Genomic DNA, 20,563 nt, shown 5'->3' on the forward strand with positions numbered 1-20,563 from the left:
AGAGAGAGGGGAACGGAAAGGCGTGGGATGTACGAAATACTTCCCAAACTATCCCATATATTAGGAGATTAAACGATGATAGAGGGACGCGATCAGCAAATATCCTGAAGGTGAACCGGTACAGACGAACATCCAAGGAGCAGAGAGAGAGAGAGAGAGAGAGAGAGAGAGAGAGAGAGAGAGAGAGAAGGGAGTCTGAAGGATCCTTTATCTCTAATGGGGAAGGCGTAATGGGTGCCAATTACTGTGATACTAATGATACTTTTGGTAACTAGTGCTCGTCTTATCCTGCCTCTCCTCTCCTCTCCCTATCATCTCTGGTGTCAATTAGAAGGGGCTAGAGAGAGAGAGAGAGAGAGAGAGAGAGAGAGAGAGAGAGAGAGAGAGAGAGAGAGAGAGAGAGAGAGAGAGAGAGAGAGAGAGAGAGAAAGAGAGAGAAGAGAGAAAGAGAGAGAGAGAGAGAGAGAGAGAGAGAGAGAGAGAGAGAGAGAGAGAGAGAGAGAGAGAGAGAGAGCGGCCACCAGAAATGTAGGTCCCAGGTCATTACACACGAATACTGCGGAGAGGAAAACAACATCTCACAAGACGAGGCTTTCAACAGGAGAAGAAAGAAGAGGAGGAGGAGGAGGAGAAAACCCGAAGAATTACCAGCTCATTTCGTAACGTGGCCCAACAAGAGTGGTATTAACCTTGCGAGGCCGACCCTAACTATCGATTGGTCCCCGCTGATTGAAATAAGTGAATGAGGGACACGAGTAGGGCAGAGGAGGTGAAGGAGGCGAGGTTATGGAGCGTGAGTTGGGTAAGGGAGGGAAGATATGACTGTGCTTACGAGAATAGATGTAAGTGGGCAAAATATTGGGTTTATTTTGTGCTTCAAGATTCGAGAAAGAAGGGAAGGAGGAGGAAAGAGAAGGAGAAAGAGGAAGAGGAAAGAGGAGGAGGAGGAGGAGGAAAGAGGAGGAGGAGGAAAGAGGAGGAGGGGGAAAGAGGAGGAGGAGGAAAGAGGAGGAGGGGAAAGAGGAGGAGGAAAGAGAGGGGAGATAAGGACAAGAATGCACAGAAAAGAGAAAAATAGAAAAAAAAAAACTGCTGCACTATAATAAAAGCTTATGCTGAAATACGTAACTCGTTAATATACTTAAGAGGAGGAGGAGGAGGAGGAGGAGGAGGAAAGAAAGAGAAGGGCAGAAATGGATTGGAAGAACATTCATTAGAAAACTTGCTATACATCTACTGTTTAAGATCTAGTGTTTAAGATACTGGTACTCGTAAACAGCGCACGGAAGAAAAGGACAGACTATAAACGAGGAGCTGCCTGCGACTCACCTCATGCAGCCAGATGATCTTGTACACCCAGGGGTTGGCGGTGATGGAACACTCGAAGTACACGTCGTCGCCTTCCTCGATGTTACTCAGGTTGAGGGAACGGCCAGGCTGCAGGGTGGTGCGTGGCACGTCTGTGGGAAGAAGCAGTGTGAGAGAGAGAGAGAGAGAGAGAGAGAGAGAGAGGGGAGGGGTCGGGAGGGGTCACTGCTCAAACAGCGTTGGTCGTGACGTAACGTGCCAACACATGCTAACATATGCGGCGAAAAATGGTTTTGTAAATGCGTAAAAGAAACACAGGCCTGGAGACAGTGAGCAGCAAAGCTTTCAGCACATCGACGCGCGACTCGCTGTGCAAGGAGTTCTTTCAGTCTGTTTCTAGCGTTTTTATGAACATCCTTTGAAAAATGACGAAGTTCCTGAAAGGGAAGAAACCTTAAGATGGAAATAAAATCTCTCCAGGGAAGGAAACACTAAACTTTGGCCTTTCCTAGAGCAGAGGTTTTTGAAGAGTTTTTCCTTTTAGAATTATGAAAAGGCCACCATTAATTAAGTCTAGTTCTCTATCTCTTAGTGATGCAAATTTCATCTGCTGTGCTTCCTCTGATGCCCCTCGCCCTCCAGTCCCTCCTGAAGACCTCCCGTGTCTTGCTACATTGCCCCACCCTCACAACTTCCATATACCCAACACCCTCCACAGTTCCCTAGCGCCCACCAGTCCCTCCCACAGTCTTTCCACACACCACACCCCACCCTCCTGCACGCCCATCAGACGCCCACCCCATGTCTTCCTCCCCGTCTCTCCCTTGCAGTGTTCTCATAATGTATACACACCCTTGTACTCACAGTAAATGTCCAGCAGCCACTCGTCCCTCAAGGGCCTCGTGTTGTCGGAGGGCGTCGAGGCTTCGCAGCTCAGTATCTTCCCTGCGTCTGTCACCTCTGGCGTGAACTCTAACTCGCTCATCGTCACGTTCCCCTCGTGAGTCATCTGTAGCGGTGCAGGGAACAAGGCGAGAGTGAGTAGGTAAGTGACTGATTGGATAGCTTGTTGTCTTAATGGGTATGGTTCTACTGTACTACTGAAGCTCCTCCTCCTCCTCCTCCTCCTCCTCCTCCTCCTCCTCCTCCTCCTCCTCCTCCTCCTCCTCCTCTTCTTCTTCTTGGCTCTCCTATTTCTGGTTCGTGATCGCTGCTAATGGACGTAGGAAACAGTAAGTTATTAAGAGACTGTATGGTTTGTTGTTTCCTAAATACTGTACTACTAAACCTCTCCTCCTCCTCCTCTCCCTCTTCCTCCTGGGGCTGAATGGTGTAGATGGTTAAGACGGCTTGTGCTCGAATGCTTGCCAAACCTAGTTGCCCGATGGGAGATGTAGCGTTCTCCCGTTAACCCTAGCGGTGCCATATGACCAAAGCTGTTGTGGCGCCTAAAGGAGTAATTTTCCTTTTTCCTCTTCCTCCTCTCCTTGCTCCTCCTCCTCCTCTTCCTCCTCCTCCTCCTCCTCTTCTCTTCTTCCTCCTAAAGGTAAACAGGTTAACTATTGATGATTATTTGTTCTTCCATAAAGTTCACCATTACAGATTCCTCCTCCGTCTTCTCCCTCAAGCCTCGTGCAATTAAAGGCAACAAGAACGTCCAACTACCTCAATTTTTATAACTTTGACCATTACTATCATCATTATTACTGCTGCTTGTTACTATCAGCACTGCCACCATCACGTCACAACAGCACAGGAGAGCATCGTGGCGCTGACAGAAGGGACAGAGAGGTAAGCTGAGACTGACGCGCTGAACTGGTTAGTCAAAGTCAAGAGTAAACTGACATGTTAGGAAGCAGCGCCGTAGGTAAAGCTCAAAGCGAAAGGAGAGGCAAAAATCATTATCTCGCTGCCTTTGCTTGCTCTCTCTCTCTCTCTCTCTCTCTCTCTCTCTCTCTCTCTCTCTCTCTCTCTCTCTCTCTCTCTCTCTCTCTCTCTCTCTCTCTCTCTCTCTCTCTCTCTCTCTCTCTGTGTGTGTGTGTGTGTGTGTGTGTGTGTGTGTGTGTGTGTGTGTGTGTGTGTGTGTGTGTGTGTGTGTGTGTGTGTGTGTGTGTAATTCACCACCACGGTCGCCTGCTGGTCACCCAGCCAGTCTTCCCCATTACGGAGCGAGCTTGCAGAGGTCATAGACCGATCTTCGGGTAGAACTGAGACCACAACACACTCCACACACCGGGAAAGCGAGGCCACAACCCCTCGAGTTACATCCCATACCTATTTACTGCTAGGTGAACACATTAAGAGGCTTGCCCATTTGCCTCGCCGCGCCGGGACTCGAACCCGGCCCTCTCGATTGTGAGTCGAGCATGCTAACCACTACACTACGCGGTGTGTGCGTGTGTGTGTGTGTGTGTGTGTGTGTGTGTGTGTGTGTGTGTGTGTGTGTGTGTGTGTGTGTGTGAATGCACTATCACGGAATAATTATTGAAGCGTAAATCACGAAAATGTACTGTGTGTGTGTGTGTGTGTGTGTGTGTGTGTGTGTGTGTGTGTGTGTGTGTGTGTGTGTGTTTACCGATCCCTCCCTGAACCGTTAATTAAAATCCGTAACCATCAGATTAAATCAATACCATTCGGAAATAAGATGACGTAGATACTTTACGAAAAAAAAAGTAAAGTAAAAAACAAAACTATCATTCACTTTTATTCCCAGAGCACCGGGAGACTGACAAATCCGGACACACATTCACTTGAACGCGGTACTTGGCTCATCCGATAATGGGCCGAGTGAACGTCGCGCAAATATTGTCGCAAAATTTCACACACACACACACACCCACTCACCCACCCACTGCCCCAGTACCCCATCCATCCACCCACCAACACACACACACACACACATACCTGCATTTTTTCACTATTCTCTTCTCAGGTGAGGGGGAATAAATCTTCACCTGTGCGTTAAATGAAGACAAAGGGCCGGCAGGTGTGTCGACAGGTGTGTGAGGTGTGCAGGTGATTATCCCCCCTATCATTATCCGCAGGTGTTCCGTGGTTATTATGTTGGTGATGTGAGGGTGAAGGATGAAGGATTTGATGGAGTGGAGGAGGGCGAGGAAGACGGAGAGAGGGAGAGAGGGAGAGAGGGAGAGGCTACATTGTGTAAGGTACAAAGGATGACATTGTAAGTGTATAACCTAATTTTCATTTTATCATTATTGTTGTTATTTCTTATTATTTACATATGTAACTCTTTGTATTTAGGATTAATGGTGGCGTTTCTCTCTATGTACGACCTCTTCAAGTGATTTAGTCTGTCACAGCTTCCCTCTCTGCTGTTCTGTCACACGCAATGTACTCTACCGTCTCTTCAGTACACAGGAGCCGTTCCACACAGTCTTTGCTGGCATTTCAATCCGTGGAGTATGTGTAGAGAGCTACATTTGCCCCTCTAACGCAATACCTATACTGTGTCAAAAAATGTGTCTGCAGTGTTATTGGTGGGTGTTTAATAATTCTTGGTGTGTGTGTGTGTGTGTGTGTGTGTGTGTGTGTGTGTGTGTGTGTGTGTGTGTGTGTGTGTAATTCACTTCGGTCGCCTGCTGGTCACCCAGCCAGTCTTCCCCATTACGGAGCGAGCTCAGAGCTCATAGACCGATCTTCGGGTAGGACTGAGACCACATCAACACACAACACACACCAAGAAAGCGAGGCCACAACCTCTCGAGTTACATCCCGTACCTATTTACTGCTAGGTGAACACACCCCACACATTAAGAGGCTTGGCCATTTACCTCGCCGCTTACCGGGACTCGAACCCGGCCCTCTCGATTGTGAGTCGAGCGTGCTAACCACTACACTACGCGGTGTGTGTGTGTGTGTGTGTGTGCCTGTGCGTGCGGGCGCGTGCGTGTGTGTTTGTAAATGCACTATCACAGAATAATTATTGAAGCGTAAATCACGAAAATGTACTGTGTGTGTGTGTGTGTGTGTGTGTGTGTGTGTGTGTGTGTGTGTGTGTGTGTGTGTGTGTGTGTGTGTTGCCATACCAAGTTACGTATACATAACGTCTACACACACACACTCTCTCTCTCTCTCACTCTCTCTCTCACTCTCTCTCTCTCTCTCTCTCTCTCTCTCTCTCTCTCTCTCTCTCTCTCTCTCTCTCTCTCTCTCTCTCTCTCTCTCTCTCTCTCTCTCTCTCTCTCTCTCTCTCTCTCTCTCTCTCTCTCTCTCTCTCTCTCTCTCTCTCTCTCTCTCTCTCTCTCTCTCCACCTATTTTCAACCTTTGCCCTTTAAATTTCAACTGACGCTGTGCAAACCTCACTCCTTCACAGTAATTACCAGACACAATTAAGGCAACACACCAGCCCACATTTTCTCATGATATCATAATATTAAGTTGCCATTATTAGTAATCTGTTGTGCCTTTCACTAATACAGCGGACATTGTATAATAGGAACAGGATCAAAGGTTAATAATGAACTTGTCTTAATATGTACAAGTGCCTATTGAAATCATGGGAACACTGATTTGTCTTTTCAGTCATCTTTCATTCACACAGCAACGGTAAACACTCTAATTTGGACATATACCTAAGTTGCCATAACCAGTTACTACCTTTGACAGTCACCTTTCGCGCATACAGTAAGGGTAAACAGCTTCTAATTTGGACACATACCTAAGTTGCTATAACCAGTTACTACCTTTGACAGTCACTTTTCGCTCATACAGTAAGGGTAAACAGCCTGCTATAACCAGTTACTACCTTATCATCATACAGTCACCTTTCACTCGTACAGTAAGAGTAAACTACCTATTAAAATCATCTAAATCAACTTACCTTCTCAGTCATCTTTCGCTCATACAGTAACGGTAAACTGCCTCAATTTAGACATCTCCCTAAGTTACTCTAATATTTAAAGTTAGTATTCGTCAGGAAAGCCTCACCTTCTCTGTATGAGTGGTGAGGATGTTGGTCCCGAGACGCCAGGTAATATTAGCGGATGGCCTCGCACCTGCCGCCTGACACACCACCTGGTAGGCCCTTCCAGCGCTGAGGGCGTCGCGGCTACTCAGAAGGCGGACCCAGAGCGGCGAGACTGTGAAGGGGAAGAGAATTGCATGTCAGAAAAAACGTACCATGACGCTGGGCCCTCTATCGCGTGTTCCCAAGAGTGCTCGCCTCAGGAACTTGGACAGAAATAAGTTTAAAGTCCTCGAAAGGCAACGGAATTAACTCTCGAGGCTCAAAAGTTGCTATACTTCAACATTTTCAAGTAAATTTGGGTTTGGGGCTAAACTCTGGTTTGAAAAGAAGATTGTGGGGCTGGGGGAGATTCTAGGGAAGTCCGTATTGGGTGGGTGGGGAGAGGAAAGAGCTGGAAGACTAGCTAGTGGATGTGGTTGGAGATGCACACTGCGAGGGGAGAGAGGAGAAATACTAAGAAATATAGACAGTGGTTTGAGAAAAAGATTGTCATGAGAAGTAGACAAAGGTTGAATAAGTAGTTACTGTGGTGATCAAGAGAAGTGGCGCGTGTCTAAAGGCAGGTAGGGAGGAAAATGTGCTAGGATAGTTACTGCAGGTAGTTTTAAAGACTGTAGGCCCTGGAAAAAGAGACAGTCACTGGCAAAACAACTATAGTCTATAGGGAATAATAGGGAGTTAGGGTCACTAATTTTAGGGTTTGGTGTTCGTGTACCGCTGAATTGTTAACAGTGATGAGCGTGTTGGTCATTACATTGTGCTAAGTTCTCTCCTGTGTCAAGGGGAACTAGGTGAGCCGTGCTGGTTCAGAACGGTCGATATACACAACATACATGTCCATCTACGCTACACTCGTCTATGTTACACTAGTATCTGAGCTGCAACACATCAACCAAACATTCCACCTGCATGTTATCGCTGCCTGCTGCATGTCAGTCTACCAGCGCACAAAACACATCTGCATATTTGCCGCAGAAAACACACAAACCATCATTCGCTGCTGTTAATGTATCTACGAGCGTACAGAACACACCTGGGTATTTACACCACAAAACATACGTCACCTATCTGCCTGAGCAACTAAACACCCTAAAAATACCAGCCTATTTACACACGTTACAACAATCTACTACCTTTGCAAAACACACCTGCACTAATACACTACAAAACACGTGTTACCTGCCTGCTCGTGTCACAGAAGACGCCAAACACATCAACCATCCATGTTATCGTAACCTGCCATCTGTCTATCCGCCTCGCAGCGTAAAATACATGAACGTAAAGAATATCTCACACCCCCGCGCCTCAACTTGACCCCAGGCACGCCGTAACACCGCCCGTTTCGGCTGCACGTCCTCCCCTCCATATTCTGAAAACTCGATGCAAAACTTAGCCCAACAGGGTCGCTCGTGAACTGTGTGGTGTACCTCTGAATTTTCACGTGACGTTCATGTATATCTCACAGGACGAGATCTCAATGTACAATGCACCTGAACACATGCCTGACTATTTCACGGCTGATAGAGCGAGTTTCCGCCACAGAAGCTTGATAACTGGTGTGTATGAATGAGTGAATGACTGACTCGCTGGCTCCTGCTCCTGCTCCTGCTCCTGCTCCTGCTCCTCTGCCTCCCTCTCCCTCTCCATCCATGCAGCCGATCGTGAAATAAAATACTCACAAAAATGAAACTGCGAAACGGATGATGATGATAATGGTGGTGGTCGTGATATGTTGCTGGGGGGACATACGCGAGCCTCCCTCAGCCCATGCATCACGGAGGCCGCTGTGGTAGTGGTAGTGGTGGGTGATAAAATTCGAAGTATGTCACATCCCCGCGGGTCGAAGGGTAATTGAGGCGGAAAATTAATGAGTCCTCACTCCTGTAATTTAGTAATATAAGCGTCATAACTCAGATGGCAACAGCGGAGGTCCCTCACCGCCACCACGCCCCACTGCTGCAGTCTCGGCGTCTCCCTCACACCACCTACATAACCGAAGTTTCCTCGGCGATGCTAGAAATGAGTAGACGCGGCCATAATTTTTTCAATGTACCAGAGAGTGTGTGTGTGTGTGTGTGTGTGTGTGTGTTGGGAGAGGGGATAACTACCTTTACAATGAGGGAATCGCCCGTCTTGACTGGTTCGCTCCGCTTTACCACCCCACTCCAGTCCTACATACGAGAACATATTCGGAACCTATAGAGATTCAAGAGGACCTAACAACACTCGCTTGCAACTCGATATTTAAAGTTTATCTGTATGGGAAGGAAGGAAGGAAGGAAGGAAGGAAGGAAAAGAAAGGGAGGGAGACCAAGTAATATGATCATGAATAGAATGGGTTAAGAAATACTTTTATGAAAGGGAAAACTGGACAAGAACAACAGAAAGAGTTCAAAAGGTCCACTTAGTTGCCAGTCTCCGTGCAGGTTCGACAGAGTTAACCAAAAGAAAGCGATAAATGTGTTGAAACCTCCCTCCTAAACAAGTTCAGGTCATAGGAAGATGGAAATACAAATGCAGGAAGGGCAAGGAAGGCAAGGAAAGCAATGTATGGGGGAAAAATAGAGATGCATGTAGGGAAAGAAGGAAGAAAGGACGGAAGGAAGGAAGGAAGGAACGAAAACAAGTCAACGGCACAAAATAAAAGTACGCATGACCAGAAGGAATTTAAGGAACAAATTTATATACAGAAAAGGATAAAGGAAGAGAGAAAACAAAGGAATAAAGTCAGGAAGGCAGACAGGCAGGGAGGCAGGCAGGCAGGCAGGGAGGTAGGTATAGGCAGGCAGGGAGACAAGGAGGCAGGGAGACAGGGAGGCAGGGCGACAGACAGACAGGAAAACATGAAGAGAAGACACAAATTTATAGAGTGGAAAGAGAATCAGAACAGGCAGAGCGAGATGCGGCCACTCACAGGTCATGTCGAGGGTGACGCTGGTGACAAGCGGCGCCGTCATGTTGGTGTTGGCGGCGCGGCATGTCAGAGTGCGGTGCAGGTCTCGTCGAGTGAGCGCGGGGACCTCCAGCCTGTTCGCCACCAGGTCAGGAGTCACCACCTCCGCCACCACGTCCAGGTATGCCTCTCCCTCCAGCCACAGCACGGTTGGGGGCGGGGATCCTCCAGTGGCGCGGCAGGTGAGGCGAAGTGTCTCCCCCTCTGTGAAGGGCCCCACCACGCTGCGCGCCACCACCTCCTGCTCCGTGTACACTGCCAGGCGACGCGGCGGCACTGCGGGAAGAGGCAAGAGTTAGGTACATAATGGACTGAACCTCTAAGGGTCATTACATCTGTCACCTCTGTACTCACCTTCTCATGATCCTAAGACTTTGCTTCTTTTCACTATGTAGGAGTCTCGGTCATATGTCACTAGAAACCTAACAACTCTAAAAAAAACCTCGTATAATTTCAACTAAAGGCTTTTGAAAGTAGTGGAGGTGCAGACAGAAGTGTTTCAGAATATCGTTCCGGAACAATTGGTGCCAGAACGAACCCCACTCCCGAGCACCGCCTTCCCTCTTCTTCTTCTTCTTTTCTTCTTCTTTTCTTCTTTTCTTCTTCTTCTTTCTTCTTCTCTTTGTTTCTTCTTTTTCTTCTCCTTGTTTCTTCTTCTTCTTTTTCTTCTTTTTCTTCTTCTTCTTCTTCTTCTTCTTCTTCTTCTTCTTCTTCTTCTTCTTCTTCCTCTGACCTGTTTCACTTGATATCCCTTTGTAAGTCGTCACATCTTGTCTTCTAGCACTTATAGATCTTACCAATTTTGTTAAGTTTTGTTCTACCCACCTGGCACCCAACCCCACCTCACCTTCCTAATGAGGGTACGGACACACTGCACGCGATTCCCAGGGAGGGCAGAAGGTAGCGGAATGTCTAGCTGGTCAGAGACAAGAACACTGCCAACACATTTCTATTTCTCTAATTCTTCTCCAAATTTCCATCTTATTCAGCACGTAATTATGACAAGCAGCTCGGGTTCACACAGACAGCAACAGAAAACACCAGGTAACAAGACGAGACAGTGCGTGACAGCCTCTTGAGATCGTAATATTCGTAATTCTCGTGTGGATAATTTTCTCTAACCTTCCTCCTGGCCCTCCCGCCCTCCCATCACCTGTCACATTTCTGCACCCACCATTTAAACCATTATCCTGTTCCTCCTCCCTATCCCGCTGAAAATCTTCTGTTCTTATCACTATTTTGCCCTTATCACCCCTATAAGTTCTATTCTACCCTTGCTCCTTTCCTCCAGATTTCTATCGTCCCATTGCTCCCTGTCATTTCTCCCACAAGAGCCCCTTTCTGTCTCTATTCACCCTCAAAAGCTAAGTTCTGTCCATATCCCTTGCCTCAAAAACTCGGCCCTGTCCTTTGTTCCCCCTTCAAGCTGTAAGTTCTCTTCTGCTCCTCTCTCTCTCTCTCTCTCTCTCTCTCTCTCTCTCTCTCTCTCTCTCTCTGGGGTAAAATCAAGCTACATTAGGGGGCGGAAAAAAGTGTGAGACCAGCGACCCGACTCTCCCCGGATATTTTCCAGATAATTGTGAGGTAGTGGCAGGGACGTGGGGAGCGGGATGGGTCGGCGCCCCCCTTCACGAGGATATTAGGGCATAACCGAGCTCCTGCCACACGGGTTTTACTCCCCCACAATGCAAGGGAGCGGGAAACGAGTGAAGAATGGAGCAGCAAACAGAGGCTTATGGTTATGAGCAGATGATGCGAGGAGACAATAGCGAGAGGGATACGATGAGGGCTGTTAGGTGGTGGTGGTGGTGGTGGTGGTGGTGGTGGTGGCGGTGGTGGTGGCGGTGAGGAGAAGCAATAGGTGGAGGAAGAGGAGGAAATGAGGAAGATGCAATAAGTGGAAGAAGATGAGGAGATACTACTAGTGCTATTACTACGACTATTACAGCAACTACTACTACTGCTACTATTACTGCTACTGTTACTACTACTACTACTACTACTACTACTACTACTACTACTACTACTACTACTACTACTATTACTACTATTTCTACTTCTACTACTACTATTACTACTACTACTACTACGAAGTCCTCATCCTCCTCCTCTTTCCTACTACTACTACTACTACTACTACTACTACTACTACTACTACTACTACTACTACTACAAAACCACACCTCACCCAGCTGCTACAAACTACCACCACCACCACTACTACTACCATCTCCACTGCCACCATCACCACAGAACAGAACTCCTCCTCCTTTCCATCCTCCTCCTCTTCCTTTCCATCCTCCTCCTCCTCCTCCTCCTCGTCAGGGTGAAGAAGAGGAGGATATTAGGCCGTACCATTGCCAGGCGGGAAACAAATGCAACAAGACTATCAAGGAAGACATGTGGAGGGAGGGACGGTGGGGGTTGTGGGAGAGTCATTCATCATGTCAGGAGGAGGAGGAGGAGGAGGAGGAGGAGGAGGAGGAGGAAGAGACACCCATCCCCCGCATCCTATCCTCTATATCTCCCTCCTTACCTCCCCCAAGTGAAGGCTATTTTTTGAAACACTTCCCTAGGGTTTCAAAACATTATATTTTTTTTTCCCTCCATCTCCCCGTTTTCTGTTGGACGAAGCGGACAGATTATATGGAGAACTGAATAAAAAATGACGCAGAAAACGTGATGAAATGTGTGCGTGACCTACATTCACCATGGAGAGAGAGAGAAAAAAAAAAAAAATCGAGTTAAAATAAATAGAACAATGAAAAACACGTGGTATAAAGGTAGAATATAAATAACTGAATAGAAAAAAGTGAAGATGTGTTGATTATAAAGTCCTTCACGTCACTTTCTCCTTCTCTTTGTCATATTCGTTACTCCTCCTCCTCTTCCTCTTCTTTTCTTCATCATCATCATCATCATCATCATCTTCTTCTTCTATTATACTTGTTCTTGTTCTTGTTCTTGTTGTTCTTGTTCTTGTTCTTCTTCCCCCTCCTCCAACTCCTATTCCTCCTCCTCCTCCTCCTCCTCTTCAATATGGCGGGAGGTCAGAGGGATTAAACAATATATTTGAAGCAGTATTAATTAAAACGTATTCATGATCTTACTCTCCATTTATTATTTATTTGTAATTATGCAAATCTCAAACTAAATTACTTAGGCAGTGAGAAAATAATTACCCAATCGCCGTCTTAATTTCCTGCACTGTCATTATTATTATTATTATTATTATTATTATTATTATTATTATTATTATTATTTATTGTATCACTTCTGTTCCCTCTCTTATGAATAATTTCCTCTTCGCATTTTAGTTCTATTTTCTTTTACATTTTTGTCGTTATCTATTTCTATCTATTTTTCATTTATTAATTTTTATTCATTTATTTATCTATTTCTATTTATTTTCTATTTTATTTTCATTTCCTTCCTTTACTTTGTCATTACTTTTTCATTATTGCAGTTTTGTTTTGTTCTTATTTCTATTTATTTATTTCTATATTTCTATTTATTTACTTATTAATTTCTATTCATTTTCTATTTTCTTCTTTTACATTCTTGTCATTACTGTTCATTATTGCAATTGTCTTTCGTTTTTCTCATTGTCCTTCGTTTCGTGAATTCTGTTGCATACAATTTCGCTCATGCATATTATTAGTTTGCTGGGTTGCTAGCATTGTGTTCGTTCGTTTGTCTGTTTGCTTGTGAACGTCTCCCCTCCCCTCCGTCTCTCTCTCTCTCTCTCTCTCTCTCTCTCTCTCTCTCTCTCTCTCTCTCTCTCTCTGTGTGTGTGTGTGTGTGTGTGTGTCTGTGTGTGTGTTACTCTGTATATACTGTTTTCAACTGAAGAGAGAGAGAGAGAGAGAGAGAGAGAGAGAGAGAGAGAGAGAGAGAGAGAGAGAGAGAGAGAGAGAGAGACACTTACTCAATTCCTACCTGTACGTACATTCTTTTAAAGTCTTCAATTTTCTCAAAGGCGTCTCGAGTTACAATATATTCACGCGAGACTCCACAAAGTTCCGCTATATTTCAACCTTAATGTGAGTTCTCCTTGCGGCGGCGGCGGCTACGGGGTTAGCTGTGATGGTAGCGGCAGTGGTGGTGGTGGTAGCTGTGACCATGCATTACAGTCTGCCATCCTTACCGCCTCACCGTTACTGGGGCGCCACGGTGATGCTCAATGAATATGGATGAAGAGGTACGAATGGCGCTGAGAATTGAGCCATAAATCTAAGCAGGAGATGAAGTGTAAGAAGGTGAGGGAGGGAAGGGTGTGGATGAAGCGAGGCGAGAAGTGAACCAGAGTGAAGCATAGTGAAGCAAAGTGAATCAGCGTGAACCAGTGTGAACCGTACGTGTCTTGTTGGGGGTTAATTGTATGGGATATCTAGTAACATTTTAAAAGTTTGTTATTATTGATTTCATTTTCATTTATCTTATTTGTTATCATTTATTTATTTTTCACGTTTAAAAAAAAAGTCACAGATGTTATATTTTTCTCTATTTTCACGTTTTGACTAATGTTTCCCTTGTTTGTTTATGAATTTGTGGTCTATATCTATCTACCTATCAATCCATCTATCAGTCTATCTATTTAATCTGAGTTAGTGAGGGTGATGATAGTGGCAATGATCTTAACTGTATTATCCAACTTTTTTCCTTTCTTTCGTAATGCAATTTCTTTTAACCCCTTCAGAACCATGACGCATTTCCACATTCATTCTGCTTACTTTTTGGTGATTTAATACAGCTTCAGAAATTCATGTGGGGGATTAAAATAGTGAAGACTGTGGCTATTAATCTCCTGACCTCCATAGACCCTTCTTAATGTCAATAAAATCGTTTAATCGTACACAAATCTCAAATAAAAATGTGTCCCAGTACTGGAGAGGTTACATAACGTTCTAGAATAACACAGCTCCCGAGATAACAAGATAATGCACCTTTCTACTCTCAATATCTATCTGAAATGTGATTTTTCTACATTTTTGACTTAAGATAGGCCTACAAAATAATTTCCTACAGGCTTAGATCTAAATGGAGTACGAATTAACGGTTTTAGACTCCATAAATATTAGTCTATCCTTAATTTCTTTTTCTCATGGTGGGGATTCCGTTTTCTATATGAGCGATGCCTACTGTGTTGTTCATTCTAGGCTCGACCCCTTTCAATACTGAGATGCATTTTTACCATGATTTTTGGGTAAGGATAGACGATGCGGAGATGTGGCGGCGATTGTGGTGGTGTGGTGGTGAGAGTGGTGGTGTTGTGATTGTAGTAGTAGTAGTAGTAGTAGTAGTAGTAGTAGTAGTAAAAGGAAGGGTCTTTGGAGGTTAGAAAATTAATGGCCAAAGTCTACACTATTTTAATCCCTCTCATAAGTTTCTGAAGCTGTACAAAATCACCAAAACAAGGCATGGTACTGAAGGGGATAATACGATGTGGAATACGAATACACGTCCTCATGTTCCCTAAATACCTTATATCTTCTACATTAAGATTTTTGTAGAAGTGTAATTTACTTTTTGTAGGAAGAGAGGCTTATTCTGCTGTTTTCCTCTTATTCTGTAGGCTTGTTCTTGTACGGGATTTGAATTATGTAGGTTCGAGGCTCAGATTTGTCTGTCTTTTATTTATGTTAATTTTTTTTGTGCTTTTTTTATTATCTAATTTTCAGTGACGGGTAGGCCTAGTGTTTTTTCTTACTTTTAGGCTTATTTCTGTATGGAGTTTGAATTTAAATGGCTTCACACAGGAATTTGTCTACACTGAACAACTACATTTTATCGATTTATTATTATTATTTTTATTATTATTATTGTTATTATTATTATTATTATTATTATTATTATCATTAATTATTATTTTTTTCGTGGGGGGTTAGATTTAGTCAATGTTTTGTTTTGCTTCCACTTATCTTGCACAATTTGGATCTAATGTACGAGAATTGTATCCTTTAGGTATAATTTCTATGCAGTATGATTTAGGAGCATTAGTGAATTGATATCTTATACATAACAGATTTGCTTGCGACTAAAATCTTTCCTCTTTGCTTGTGACTAAAATTTTTCTTCTAAGTTTTCAAACGAATCCTAACACAACTGTACCTTATTGTTCAACCGCGTTTTAATTAGGAATAAGTTAACTACATGATTTCAGAAAGTCTTCCTTTATTACATAGACGAATCTTAAAATGTACTGTATCTTATTCTTCAGCCACGTTTTAACCCCTTCAGTACTGGGACGTTTTTTAACCTTAAGTTTTTGGTGTGATTAAAAGACTTTATTTATATTAGGTAAGGTCTGTGGAGATCAGAAGATTAGTGGCCACAGTCTTCACTATTTCAATCTCCCACATAAGTTTCTGAAGCTGTACAAAATCACCAAATAGGAAGCAGAATGAATATGGAAACGCGTCCTGGTACTAGAGGGGTTGATTAAGAATGAGTTTACCACAAGATTTCTGAACGTCTTGCTCTACTTCACAAAAGAATGCAAACACAACTGTATTGTATCTCATTTTTCAGTCACGTTTGAATGAAGGATAAATTAACTACATGATTTCTGAATGCCTTCCTCTATTTACCAATCCTAACCCCTTTAGTACTATGACGCGTGTTCATATTCATTCTGCTTACTATCTGGTGATCTTATACAGCTTCAGAAACTCATGTGGGGGGATAAGAGAGTGAAGACAGTGGCCATTAATCTTCTAAACCCCCATACACCCTTCCTAATGTCAATAAAATGGTCTAATCGTACACAAATCTCAAGGTGAAAAGGTGTCCCAGTATTGAAAGGGTTAATTAAAATGTACTATACCTTATTCTTTAGCCTCGTTTAAACTAAGGATGAATTAACTATATGATTTCAGAACGCCTTCCTCAAACAGATCCTAACTCAATTGTACCTTATTCCCCAAGCATATTTTTGAGTGAACCATAAACAACCTGCGTGAAACAAGGAAGGTATTAATGCCATATATCACAGGCTCTCACTACGATCTCAGAGGAGCAGCTAACTGTTAATCATACACAAACTTCAGCACACTCTCTGGCCTTGACTTAAACAACACGAACACACACTAATGAATATAAATAACTTGGTACATTGGATGAACGTCTAATGCATCATGAAACCACATCAGCAACTCAACATTCTGCAGATGAAATGAGAGAGGGAGAAAGTGAGAGCGAGAGCGAGAGAGAGAGAGAGAGAGAGAGAGAGAGAGAGAGAGAGAGAGAGAGAGAGAGAGAGTAAAAATTAATGGCTCCAGGAAGGAAAAATGATGACGGAGAGGCGAGGAAAGAAACCGCAAGAAAATGTAATTGATGCAGAGAGAGAGGGAATCGAGGGACACACAAGGGTAAGGAAGGAAGACAAAGAGAAGAAGGAAAGGTAGAAGATTCCACGCATAGGTAAAGACAGGAAGGTAGGAAGGAAGTGAGGAAAGAAGGAAGACTGACATGAACTAAAAAATAAAGTTAAATGAGGAAGAGAGAAGAGACGATGAATGAATTAATAAGAAAAATGACTGAATGAATGAATAAATGAAGGAAGTAGGAAAAGGAATAAGAAAAAAAATGTTAGAGAACAGTAACGAAAAGAAAGAAGGAAGAATAAGAATAACAGTAGGGAGAAGAGAAATAGGAGGCAGGAGGAGCAGGGAGGAGATTGTGAAGTAAGAAAAAAGAAGAAAGGAAGAGAAAGAATGATAACAAGAGGAAGGAAGGGAAGGAGGGACAAGAATGGTGATCTGAGACATAAAAATGAGAATGAATGTGAATGTGCAACGCTGGTGATCAATATTTCCTTTTCTCTTTTTGCTTTTAAGGGGAGAGCCGTCATTTGTAGCTCAGGTGAGGGGAAGGTGAGGGAAAGGAAAGGTGAGGGGAAGGTGAGGGAAAGGTGAGGAAAGGTGAAAAAAGATGAGTTAAGTTGAAAGAAAGGAAAGGGAAGGTGAGGGGAATGTGAGGGAAGGTGAGAGGAAAGTGAGGCAAGGTGAGGGAAGGTGAGGAAAGGTGAGATTAGGTAATGGAAGGTGAGGAAAGCTGAGAGAAGGTGAGAGGAAGGTGAGGGAAAGTAATGGGAAGTGAGGGGAAGGTGAGGGAAGGTGAGGGTAGATGAAGGAAGGTGAGCAAAGGTGAAGGAAAGTAAGAGAAGGTGAAGGACAGTGAGGGAAGGTGAAAAGAAAATGAATTAGGATGAAAAAGAAAAGGAGAAGTGAGAGAAGATGAGGGAAAGGTGAGGGAAAGGGAATGGAAAAGTGAGAGAAAGTGAGGGAAAGTGAGAGAAAGTGAATGGAAAAGTAGAGAAAGTAAGGGAAAAGTGAACGAAATGGAAGGGAAACTGAGAAAAAGTGAGGAGAAAGTGTGAGAAATAGAAGGGAAAACTGAGAGAAAGTGAGAGAAGCTGAGAGAAAGTGAATGGAAAAGTAGAGAAAGTGAGAGAAAAGTGAGAGAAAGTGAGAGAAAGTGATGGAAAAGTGAGAGAAATAGAAGGAAAAAGTGAAAGTGAAAGAAAATGAAAGTTAGTGAGTGAAGGTGAGAGAAAAGTGAGAAAAGGTAAAGCTTAGTTAATTAGTTAAGAGAAGGTGAAAGTGAATAGAGGTGACAGAAGGTAAGAGGTGAGAGAAAGAACACTACAAATTTATTCTTCTCTTATTATTTCATTTATTCCATCACTCTGTCCTTCATCCTTCATTTTTCATCTTTCCTCCTTCAGTATTTCATTTCCGTCGTTCTTCACTTTAACTTATTTCCTTCTCCTTCTCCTCTTTTTGCTTTTATTTCTGGTTGGGTTTCAAATTTTCATTTCAATTAATTCCTGGCTTGCATTTTTCTTCTTATATTTTTCTCGTGTTTTCATTTTTTTCATTTCCCTCTCCTGTACTCCTTCATCTTTTGCCTCTTCTCTTTCGTTATTCCTTGTTTTATTTCTAATCTTTTTTCTTTTGCGTGGGGTATTCATCTTTTGTTTTTAATTTATACCTTAGTCCTGCATTCTATTTTTTTTAACTCTCAATATTTCATCCTTTTCACTTTAGTTAACTTTCTCTCTCGTTCTCTTCCTTTTATTTCTTTCTAAAAATTCCTTTCCTTTTTTAATTTTTGTCTCCTCTTGTATATTTTTTCCTACATGCTATCGTTTTGTGGTTAAAAAAATGAGGTACTGTTTTTGTTCCTGTTCTTGTTGTTCTTCTTTCTCCTCCTCCTCCTCCTCGTCTTTCCTTTTTCTGTTTTTCTTTTTCCCCTCTTCTCTTAACTTCAACGTCTCTTCTATTTTCACTTCCTCACCTCGTTCTCCTTCTTTCCTTTCTATTTTTCTTCCCCTGCCGCGCTCCAAGGGCCTGCAATGCTTGGAAATCTCAACACAACCCTTCTAGGCCCACGATAAATTTCCTTCTGGCTCTGTGTCCCTCCTGGCCTGACCCCGAGGAGGCGGCATACGAGATCCAGCCAGTCTTCCTACCACCACCACCACCACTACCACCGAACCCAAACATCTACACTTTCACTGCTACCGTCCGTCATTTTTCGTCTACCCATTGCGAGTTCTCTATCTTTTTTCTTTCTCTACTTACTTCTCCGTTTTCTCTCGTCTAATGTGCAGTCTTTTTTTTGTGTTCTTTTTTATACCATGTGGGCTTTTCACGGGAATATATGGGCTAAAGGGGATACTTTTTTGGGTATCTTCTATCTCAAAGCCCACCCGCTAGGAAACCATTGCCCCGAGTGAGGAAGCCCAACCTACACTCGGACCGTGGACAGGATTCGAACCCGTGCGCTTGGAGACCCCTCGGACCCCAAAGCACGCATGGCTTCACTGTACCACGGCGGCTCCCTGTGTTCTAATGGTGTTCTAATTCAAAGTTTGTTTTCCTCCTCAAAGACACGTGTTTATGATAATGTGTCAGTACTTTTCATCTTACTTCTTCACTCCTACCCTCTTCTCGATCAGGTAAGTTCAGGAAGGCTAACTAGTATGTATATTTAACGCAATGTAATGTATTAATCATGAGTACTTATTAGAGATGGATAAATGATTCAGTGTTTCAGCCTCTCTCTCTCTCTCTCTCTCTCTCTCTCTCTCTCTCTCTCTCTCTCTCTCTCAAGCAATCTTTTCTCTTCAATTTACATGCTCCTCCCTTTCTCACTCCTCTCATGCTCCATACAATCTCTCTTTGCCCCTCCTCTCTCCTCTCCAAGTCCTTTCTCTCCCCATTCAACTAGTGCTCTCCCTACCAATATTTCCACTTCATCTACACTTCCCTGCGTTTCCTCACTCATCCTCTCCTTCCCCTATTCGTCTACTTCATTCTGTTCATCCCTTGCATCCTCTTCCTTCTCATCCTCTCTTCTTTCTCCTTCGTAAGAAAATTCTACGTTAAGATTTCGTTCCATCTCCGTATCATCAAATTGGCCGATGGTTCTTAATAAACCCAGAAGTGAATGATCGTTGTGTGCTAAAAAAAACTAAGAAAAGAAGAAAGAAAAATGCATTCCATCTCCGTATCATGAAATTGGCTGATGGTTCTTATTCATACACCCAGAAGTGAATGATCGTTGTGTGCTAAAAAAAAAAAAAAAAATAAAATAAAAAAGAAAAGTGTAAGAATAGAAAAAAATAACAAAAATCAAATTATTACATTTTTTCACTTCAATTCCTAACACATTTCTTTTTTTTTTCCTTTTCTTTCATTACAGTGACGAGGACTGAGGAGGAAGGAAAGGAAACGGTCATTTGTCTTGCTTTTTCCTTCCTTTTACAACATTTTTCTTTCCTTCATTACAGCTCTGAGAAGGAAAAAAATCTCCCATTCGCTACATGTTTTTTTTCCTTCTCAAACATTTTTTCTTTCTTCATTACAGCGACACGGAGAGAGAGAGAGACAGAGAGAGAGAGAGAGAGAGAGAGAGAGAGAGAGAGAGAGAGAGAGAGAGAGAGAAAACTACCACTCCCTCTAATTTTCCCTATTTCTTTTTACCTTTCCTTCATTACATCGTTGAAAAAAAGAAGAAAAAAAAAAACTCCCATTCGTTAATTTTTCCTTCTTTACTGCAACTTTCATTTTTTTTAATCCTTTGTTCGTTACACAGACGCGACAATCACAATCCACGCGGCGCCAGAAAAAAAAGGAAAAAAAAAGAAAGTAAAAAGAGGCAATAAGCTCTCTCTCTCTCTCTCTCTCTCTCTCTCTCTCTCTCTCTCTCTCTCTCCGGTCGTCACACGTGTTCGGAGTGACGCGCCCTGTTTTATATTGTCGTTTTTTTTTTTTTTTTTTTTTTTACGCGGTAGTTAGCAAGA

General features: G+C 43.3%; 1 protein-coding gene across 1 annotated transcript in view; it reads right to left on the reverse strand.

Moving 5' to 3' along the window:
* The window catches only part of LOC123506599 (nephrin-like), a 414,125-nt gene that overhangs the window by 8,276 nt on the left and 385,286 nt on the right, over positions 1–20,563 (reverse strand). The window contains exons 4-7 of the mRNA XM_045258841.1: positions 9,214–9,528; positions 6,260–6,411; positions 2,173–2,317; positions 1,330–1,460 (exon numbers count right to left, since the gene is read on the reverse strand). Coding sequence (XP_045114776.1) covers positions 1,330–1,460; positions 2,173–2,317; positions 6,260–6,411; positions 9,214–9,528 — 743 coding nt within the window. The remainder of the gene's footprint in view (positions 1–1,329; positions 1,461–2,172; positions 2,318–6,259; positions 6,412–9,213; positions 9,529–20,563) is intronic.

The sequence above is a fragment of the Portunus trituberculatus genome, chromosome 20 (assembly GCF_017591435.1).
Source record: "Portunus trituberculatus isolate SZX2019 chromosome 20, ASM1759143v1, whole genome shotgun sequence".
In the NCBI taxonomy this organism is placed as follows: domain Eukaryota; kingdom Metazoa; phylum Arthropoda; class Malacostraca; order Decapoda; family Portunidae; genus Portunus; species Portunus trituberculatus.